General features: G+C 28.1%; 1 protein-coding gene and 1 long non-coding RNA gene across 2 annotated transcripts; one reads left to right on the forward strand and one right to left on the reverse strand.

Annotated features, from left to right (window-relative positions):
- Positions 1–1026: 1026 nt before the first annotated feature.
- LOC130796832 (uncharacterized) lies at positions 1027–2597 on the forward strand. The gene is made up of 3 exons (XR_009038763.1): positions 1027–1173; positions 1653–1720; positions 2136–2597. It is a non-coding gene; the product is annotated as an uncharacterized LOC130796832 (long non-coding RNA).
- A 4911-nt stretch (positions 2598–7508) lies between these two features.
- LOC130796922 (glucan endo-1,3-beta-glucosidase-like) lies at positions 7509–9341 on the reverse strand. Its single transcript, XM_057659354.1, has 2 exons — positions 9257–9341; positions 7509–8664 (listed from the first exon to the last, which is right to left on the reverse strand). The coding sequence occupies exons 1-2, from the start codon at positions 9336–9338 to the stop codon at positions 7730–7732; spliced, it is 1017 nt and encodes a 338-aa protein (XP_057515337.1). The 5' UTR covers positions 9339–9341; the 3' UTR covers positions 7509–7729.
- Positions 9342–9750: the final 409 nt, after the last annotated feature.

Below are 9750 nucleotides of genomic sequence, written 5' to 3' on the forward strand. Positions count from 1 at the left end.
GTGTACTTTTATAATCATGGTATATGCATTTCAATATAACATTAATTGCTATATTACCCTTTCTATACAATTTTATATATTATTTTGATCATTTATATTGGGATGAGTTATTCCACATCGATAAATTAAAAATGGTGTGCACGCTTTATAAGCTATTAGAGACCTTCTTTCCATTGCCATATGGTTTTGGGATGGTATATATATCTCCTTGGCTTATGAAGTGTGTGCACTTGTGTCCCCCCGTTAATATGCTGGCATTCACAATAAGTCCAGCCTAATTTAACATGGTATCAGAACCGATGGTTCGATCAACAATTTAAAAACGGTAGGTTCGAAAAGAATGGCGTTCCTACCCTAATTCATTACTCCCACATGCGAACTTGACGGGGGTTCGCAAGTGTTGGGATCAGTTATCCCACATCGATAAATTGAAAATGGTGTGCACGCTTTATAAGCTCTTAGAGACCTTCTTTCCATTGTCATATGGTTTTAGGATGGTATATATCTCCTTGGCTTATGAAGTGTGTGCACTTGTGTCCCCCGTTAATATGCTGGCATTCACAATACTCCAGCCTAATTTAACAATTTATCTACTGAATTAAAAATTCATAAATAAAGATAATAATATAAAAGTATATGAATAACAATTCAGATAAAATTATATTTAATTATATTTTTCCTTATACATTAATTACGATGTATAAAATAAACTTACATGATAAATATTGTTGTAATACTTTCTCCGTTTTAATTTACTAGCAACATTTGCTTTTTCACACAGTCCAATGCACTAATTCAATCCTTAATATCTCTAATTATATAATAAAAAGTTATAAAAATTTGATATTAATAATTTTTACAATAAAACGAATCAAACAAGATCCCACTTGACTATGTTTTAACTTATAAATTAAAAACTAATCACAAATTAAAAGTGATGAATGAATAGTAAGAAATATTACAACTAATACGAAATAGAAGAAGTATAAGAAGTCTTTCATAACTAAGGAGATATCTGCATGAGCAAATCTCCTAAGTCCTACTCGACATATTATAAGGAAGAAAATTATCCAAACCCCACTGAAATTGCAACAATAATTTAATCTGGATTTTATTGTCAAATTAAAGACATTTTTATAAGGAAGAAATATATATCAGTGAACCTTAGCAAAGGTAAGGCCCTTTTGCATGTCATTTTTCCATTTGTATTTGGTTTTCTCAAATTATTTAATTATAAAAATATTAACATATTTTATTAGAGCATGTATTATTGTATCATATGATAGAGTATAAAATCAATCTCGAGACTACCATCAAAGGAATAGTATACTTTTGAAAATTTTCGTTATCACTTAATATTATTTTATATTATTAGAGTTAAAATTTAGGGTGATTTTATCTAATTATTTGTTGGTAAAAGATTTAATGATGTGCATTGTATTTGTATATTAAGTTCATTGTCTTCATGCTCACTAAACACTTAGTAAAAAAGAGAATGCATTTAAGCAAATTTATCCAAGGAAACATTAAATGAAATGCCAATCTGATTTTAGTCACAATAAATTATAAATGTCATTTATTAATTTTTGTTTTTATTATTATGATATTATAAATCTGCCAAAGTTTTCTTTTGACAAAATTGTTGGTCTTAGTTTCTTGTAGGCATTGAAGAGGAACACAAGATCTATGGAGCTAGAAAGTTTTTCTCATAAACCAAGAGGTAAGATGTTTATTTCAACCAATTCTCTTTGTTAAACTTTTTTTTTTTTTCATTTTTTATTATGGGGTAAGGAGAAATCTTTATAAGGATAACGAAAGTTGATTCTTTATGTAGTAAGAATTGAATTTTTATTATATGGGTAAAAGGAAAAACTTTTAATTATTAGACTAATTTATTTTTTTAACTAATTTGTATGTTAAACTTACAATTTCTTTCAGGACGTGCTTAGATGTCTAACTTATTTTCAATTTAGTTTTAGTAGGTTTGAGTAAATATGATTTAGATTATTTGATTTATATTAATGATCACATTCCTCTGATCCTCGTTTTAGGGTACAAGTATAGATTGATTGTTATCTTTTTTAATTTGAATTTGTATGATTAATTTTTGGGGTGTTTTTTGGAGTGATTTGTAGAGTTGGAAAGATTGCAAATGGAGCATGATGAAAAAACAAAAAGGATTGAAGAGTTGAAGAGCCAAATTCAAAACATCAAAAGGGAGTTAGAGAAGAACAACAAGGGAGAAAATAATCATAAAAAGGAAATTTTCATGGGTCTTACTCAGACTTACAACCAGCTAAAGCAAGAACTGGATAACATGTGATTTATTTAAATATACTACTACAGTGTGGACTACAACTTAGGTTAAGGTTTTAATTTGGTATTTATAATTAGGAGGTATAAATTAACTACCAATTAAACATCTTTATTGTTATTGGTATTTTATTAATGATGTTAGAACGAAATATCCATCATTATTATGAATTTCCTTGGTGATTTTAATTTGGGTGTGGAAAAATTTACAATTTATAACATCATCTTTACTCTAATACTTACATAGAAACCAAACACTTATAATAATCTTCTAAGTATGAGAGAAATGTTTTATGTGTTTTAAAATTAATTTGATTTAAGTATTAATTCTGATCCTTTTTGATTTTCATGATTTGAGACTAATAATGAAATTTTTTCTCATTATATAAAGATCATAATAATGAATAGAGTCGTAACGTGTTTTCTTTATCTTTTTAATGAAAAGGTGCGAAAATTATTAAAAATGTATGCTAATCTTTTAAGGAAATTAATTTTATGAATTCCCATCTAGCTAGTATTTGCATGAATGTTGCTTGTTAAAGTAAATGGTTTTGAAATCTGTTTTAAATTTCAAATTTCAAATACAATGTCAACTAAATAGGTTGAATGACAATTAATACTTATAGCCTTAATGTAGAAAGGATGTTGAATGCATGAGATGTGAGATTATGGGGTGGTGTGCATGATATTGTATAGAAATATTCTACACCTTGCAAATTAGTTGTGATATAAAATTTTATGTTCTTTTTTTAAATTCTAGGAATAGTGGGATAAAATTAGAATTGATTAGTTTAAGACACACCAAAATAGCGATATATTGAATCAATAGATATGAATCATAATTTTTTTGTGAATGTAGTTATTTAAACCCTTAATTTTTGCAATTTTTAAAATTAAATCCAACTTTTAATTGAGGCAAATTAGCCCTTCAACTTTTAATGAGGCCAAATTAGCCCTTTAAATTTAATTTTTATAAAATACTTTTTTGAATTGCCATTTTAAAGTTTAAATTAACAACTGTAAATTTTTAAATCTTAAAATAAATAACTTCAAAATTTTTTGACTAGACTTTTTAAGTTTTGGAATCGTCATTTTAACCATTAATGAAGGAAAATCAAAGCTTAAAATAGAGACTTTAAACCTTAAAATAGATATTTTAAGCTTTAAATTGAAAATTTTAACAATTGGATAATTAGATTTATTATATAAACTAGTTTCTCAATGACATGAACTCAATTTTTGTAGAAGAATCAGCTAAATGAAATCTCAAATCAGCTTTCATGAGAAATGGGCCAATATACCAATGATCCAGTAGCTTCGCGTTACCTATGAGCTTCAGTACCACAAATTTAGAAAATTTGAAAAAAATAAGATTATTTAACAACTTAATTCCAAAAATAAGCTCCGTGAAAACTTATTTCCCAAAATAAGCGTCCGTACATCCAAGCCTAGCCTCGGGAAGAGTCGCTGTTAGTAACAGCGAAAGTGAAAAAAAAAAAAATTAAAAGCCCAAAGGCGACTTAAAAAAAAAAAAATTTAAAAGCCCAAAGTCACTGTTACTAACAGCGACTTAAAATTTATTTATTTTTTTTTAATTTTTTTTTAGTAGTACTGAACTTGAAGTGATCGTTATGTGAAAGTTGTTTCTTTCACTTTGCTAATTGTTTGGGTGCTGCTTTTCCTTTTTTTGTTTATTTTGTCAGTTTTGAGTTGACTCATGTCTTTTTTTCTTCATTTCCCGCTATGGCGACTCATGTCTCTCCTTCCCTGCCGGCTGTATGTATACTTCAAAGCTGAATGCTGCTACCCCTCAACAGATTCAAGTATAACTGTACCAATTAAAAAATAATGTTATTCAAATGAGTTTGAACCTTAAAGTAAGTAATATAGTCTCACATGCTTACTAGCTATACCAACTACTTTTAAGTGATTTTTTCTAAGAACAAAGGGGGTAAGCTTGATATTAGTTGAGAGGAGGTTTGTTTGAATGGGTAATTTGTTAATTAGAACAGAGTAAGAATAGATAGAAGGTTTGTTATAAATGGGAAAATATAGGGAGATACATTTTCTGAGTTTTAAACTTTACCCAAACAATTAGCAAAGCGAAAGAAACAACTTTCACATAACGATCACTTCAAGTTCAGTACTATTAAAATTTTTTTTAAAAAAAAAACTTTTTTTTAAGTCGCTGTTAGTAACAGCGACTTTGGGCTTTTAATTTTTTTTTTCAGTTTCGCTGTTACAAACAGCGACTGTTCCCGAGGCTAGGCCTGGATGTATGGACGCTTATTTTGGGAAATAAATTTTCACGGAGCTTATTTTTGGAATTAAGTTGTTAAATAATCTTATTTTTTTCAAATTTCCACAAATTTACAACTGATAAATCAGTCCATTTGAAGTAGGCCCATTTGGTGAAATAAAAGAAACCCACTTACTAAAACGAGTAACTAAAATAAAGTAATAACAGAAGTAAAACTACTTTTATGAAAAACTGTTTTTTGGTGATATGATCTTCAAATAAAGAACATGTATGATAATAATAATATTATAGTTGAGCTATTCAATCCATATATAAAGAACGAGTCACGGTGAGACTGTCTTACACAAGATCTCCAAAAATTAATAGTAGTATTGTGTTCCTTTTTAAATTATTGATCAATATATAACGCATGCATCATTTTAAAAACGAAGCATCCCTTATGTGTTGTATTAATAAAAAATTGACATTAAAATTAATTTATATTTATTTGAAATTATTAATTAGTGAAAGTAACTATTCATAAAAAAATAATGTTCATACTACTTATGTTCGAGAAATGATGCGTAATTAATCATAAATTAATATAAAATTTAGTAATCACTACATTTTTCTAAAACATGTGCAAATCTTTATTTACCATTAAAATTACTATTGGACCGACTATTGATTATGTTTTACAATGAATATGTCTTTTTAAGGAAATTCTATATGGTAGCATGTTGAAACGCGAGTGGTAATATTTTATAAGATTTTTCCATATGATAGCAACATGTTTATGCTGTTATTAAGCACCGTAGCTTTATTGGTCTATTTCATAGACTTTGTCGTTAAGTGTATCATTCATGCTATGGGAGTGTTTGGTTCTTAGTTTTTTGATTGACTTTTTAGTTGGCTTTTGCCTTTTAACTTGTTGGTTGGTCAAACAACTAAAAAAAATATTTGATAAATGACTTTTAAAGTAGCTGAAAAGCTGGCTTTTAAGCAAAAATGAAAAAGGTGCTCCAGCTAGCTTTTTTGGTTGGCTTTTGGTTTGTTGACCCACTTTTTCTCTAATAAACAACCAACAACTAATATTCAAATTTACCAAACATCTCCACAAACAACTAGCTTTTTCGGCTAACTTAAAATCCAACAAAAACAACAACATTTTCAACCGATCAAATAAGACAACAGCCAACCGCCAATTGCCAAACACCCCTATATCTTCATCGTTTTCTTATGTTATTCTATATCTTCATCTTTTTCTTTTGTTTATTCAATCTCCTTCCAACTTCCATCAATTATACAAAAAAGATCTCAACGTTAATCTTTGAGTTTTTGTAGTAGTTTCTTCAATTCTTTTATTTGATTTTTTCATGTACAATGAAGATGTGAAATCTATTGCAGAATTTCCATTTTCTAAACAAAAAGATGAAGAATTTCAAGAAAATAAACTTAATGATGAAGTCCAAGATCAAATCCACAAATTGTGGATTTGTGGAGTATGTTTGATCAAACTCGCGTGTTAAGGACGTGCATTTGACTAGTACAAATGTACAATAAACCATATCAAAATTTAATACATTTATAAATATATACTCTTCCTTCGTTAAAGTTATTTAAATTTGTTATTTAATTGGTCTATTTTAGACAAAATTATTCATGTTTACAATTCATTTTAATATTTAAGTAATATTTATGTTTTCACATATCTATCACTAACATTATTTTAACATTTTCATAGAAATATTTTGTATAATTCGATCCCTAGCTATATTTTCTCACTGATTTTGTTTAAATATTTTTTTAATAATTATGGTTTACATATTTTTTTTCACTAAATTTATTTTATATTTTTTAATACTTATAATTCTCACTCTATTTTATTATACATCTATCAATCTAAATTTTTATTTTTCTTAATTATTATGACATTACTTATATAAAAAACTTTAAGAATCAAGGGTATACTTATTTTTTGATTGCCGACCATATTATAAGGAATGTTGTAAAAGTAGTGTATTTTCAACGCATTTACTATTTTTTCCACGCAAACATTTAAGTACACAATTATCTTTAAAAATGTTGTTTTCAAGCTGTCAAAATCTTAAAAGTAGATAATTAACTAAAAAGCAACGAAGAGAGTAACAGTTAATCGATACATCTATGTAATCTAAAACACTGATATAATATTGATATTGATGAATTGTTCTTACTAAATAATAATCAAAACATATATATAAAAATATTATAAAGTTGCAAAGTAATAATTGATATTTCCTCATATTCTAGCTGTTAGTCTCATTTATTTTTTGTCATTATTCATTTATCACTTTTAATTTGTATTTTATTCTAAATCTATAAGTTTATACAGAGTCATGTGAGAACTTGTTTGATTCGTCTAATACAAAGTTTATTAATATCAACTTTATATAGTTTTTATTAAGTGTGAAAACTAAATGAGACTAATAGGTTGAATAGGAGGTAGTATTAATAATTCAACCATATACCCATCCGCTGTGATTGTGAATAATCCCACCTTTGAATTATTATTTAATAATACAGTTTTTGTCTATAGTTTGCTGTCAGTATACTAATAGGGTATGCTGATAGCAAACTAAGATCAAATGTTAGATTATTATAAAATAAAATGTTATCCTGCTAGCAAACTAATAACAAAAGTCAAATTATTAAAAAAATAATTTAAAGATGGAATTATTCACGGCGAATAAGTGAAATGTTGAATTATTAAATATCATTTTTTTCTAATTGCAAATGAATTTTATAAAATCATGAAAACTTGAAAGAAATTGATAATTATTAGAAACAGCCGCAAACAATGTCAAAATGTTATATTTAAACTGAACAAATATATCATTTTGAATAGTATAATTTTAGTGGTTGGATTATATTGGATATAATATCAACCACTAATTTTCCAAATTTAAGATACTAAAGCTAAGCCGTATCATAAGTAACTGATATTGATCAAGGCCATGCTAATATGCTCATTTCACTAATTTATTTCAATTTCCACTAAATAGAAGTATATATAATACTCTATATTAATACATTATACAATATTATTATCATCAGTATATTTTATGTATCCTACTTATAGAATTTATAATTATGTCATAAAGAGGGATGTAATACGGCAAATCTTGCCAATAAATTTCAATTGTTGAAATTAAGTTGGTATTTGGGGGTTTGATCAGGAGTAAAAAGTCCAAAATGGTTCTCAGCTGGAGCACCGGTCTTTTGATTCTCATCAAACATAGCAAACAAATAAGTCTCAATTGCTTGTCCTTGCTTCAATGGAGTTCCTTGCTTGACATGACCAATCAAGTTACTATAGTAAGTCCCTGCGTTTTCGATGGTCGCCTCACTATCACCATCGGAAGGCCAGCCACTCTCGGCCACAACAATAGGTGTGTCCGGAGCACCAGCCTTAGCTAGAGCAGCGTAAACTGTGTCTACTAAAGCATCAAACACATTTTGGTATTGTAGTCCATTATTTTGATCCGTAACTTGTGCATTAGTTGATGTAAAAAGTGCATAGTTTAATTGCATGGTTGGGGAACCAAGGTAAGAAAAGTAAGGGTAAATATTGGCTAATAAAGGTGAACCATTACTTGTAAGAAAGTTGACTATTGGATTCATGTACGACGAAGACGTAAAAGCACCGTCAGAGGGTGGAAAACCAGTAACTAGATCACTTCTTATCGCTGTTGAGACTTTGATTTTATCGGATTGAAGAGCATTTTGGATATTTTTCATGGCAGGGAGAACGGACCCCGCCTCTGCGTCATTAGGCATAATTTCGTTACCCACTGTAATGTATCGAATATTTACATCGGACGCATAAGGGACTATATTGTTTTGGACCCAATCGTTTGCAGCGGAAGGATCAGAGCCGAGGGATATGAGTTTATCCCTAGGGACATCGAGTATGATGTCTATATTCGATCCCTTAAGGGCTTCAAGAGCACTTTGGTCGGGACTGTATAACCTCATCCTCGCAATTCCCTGCGATTTGTATAAATTTACAACATCTTGATCGGATGGCAAGTTGTTTCCAATCTTTCCGTAACATACTCCAATTTGTGCCTCTGCATTATATGAATCAAGTAGGGTGTTATTATATTATATTTTGATAATCATAATTAATAGCATTCAAATTAAATAGATACTTTTTTTCAAAAAGAAAAACTCAATTATTACATAGGAAATAGAAATATAAATACAAAATAAACATAATCACATGAGGACAAACAAGCCCGTTTCTGAACTATCAGTGCCCTAGGGGAGCTTAAAAATAGGGGTCCTTATTGCCCTTTCAAATATTATAAAGTAATTTAAAATTTCAATTTTAAATATTTAAGAGATGAAAGAGTTATCATTTGTTTTTGAGAAATATGCGTAATTAATTCCTTTGCAATTAAATTTCCCACTATAACTCTTAATTCTTTGTCTTATTATTTTTTAAATATTTAAATTTAAATATACCTAATTTTTGAAATACGGACCTTGGGCCATTGCCCCAACCACCCTAGTCAAAGGACAAATTAATGACCTAATTAATTACACAACTTCATGATAATAAAAATATACTAAATATTTTCAAAAATTGAACATATTTGATATGAACAAACTTTTAAATTAAACTATCAAAAATGAAGAATGAAATAATGATCAGCATACCTGTTATTTGAAGGCCATGTAACATTATTACTGCAAATAGCAGCAATGTAGTAAGTGCAAATGTTTTGCTGCTTATCCCCATATTGGAAATAAATATAATTTATAATAATTGAGATTATAGAAATTAGTTTTAGTTATAAAATCATCATAGTAATCCATGTTTTTATAGGAAAGCGTAGCTGAGAAGTCTAATGTAATGTTCAAACAAAAAGTACTAAAAATCTATTAATAGAACGACGTGTTTCCGGGTATATGTCAACAAACTTGACTTGTTGAATTAATAGTAATACGATAAGGTGGGCTATTTATTCTTGCATATAACCGATTACAGACCTAAATAATTAGGCTTGTGTTTTGGGTTTAAAATTTTCTGCATAAGCTTTAATTTTTTACAACTATATATTTGGATTTGGATGAAAAAATAAGATGATATAAATTAGATTTATAATTTTATAAAAAGCAATAGTATATACTGTAATTGAAATAAACTCTGA

This window comes from Amaranthus tricolor, chromosome 12 (genome assembly GCF_026212465.1).
Source record: "Amaranthus tricolor cultivar Red isolate AtriRed21 chromosome 12, ASM2621246v1, whole genome shotgun sequence".
Taxonomy (NCBI): Eukaryota; Viridiplantae; Streptophyta; class Magnoliopsida; order Caryophyllales; family Amaranthaceae; genus Amaranthus; species Amaranthus tricolor.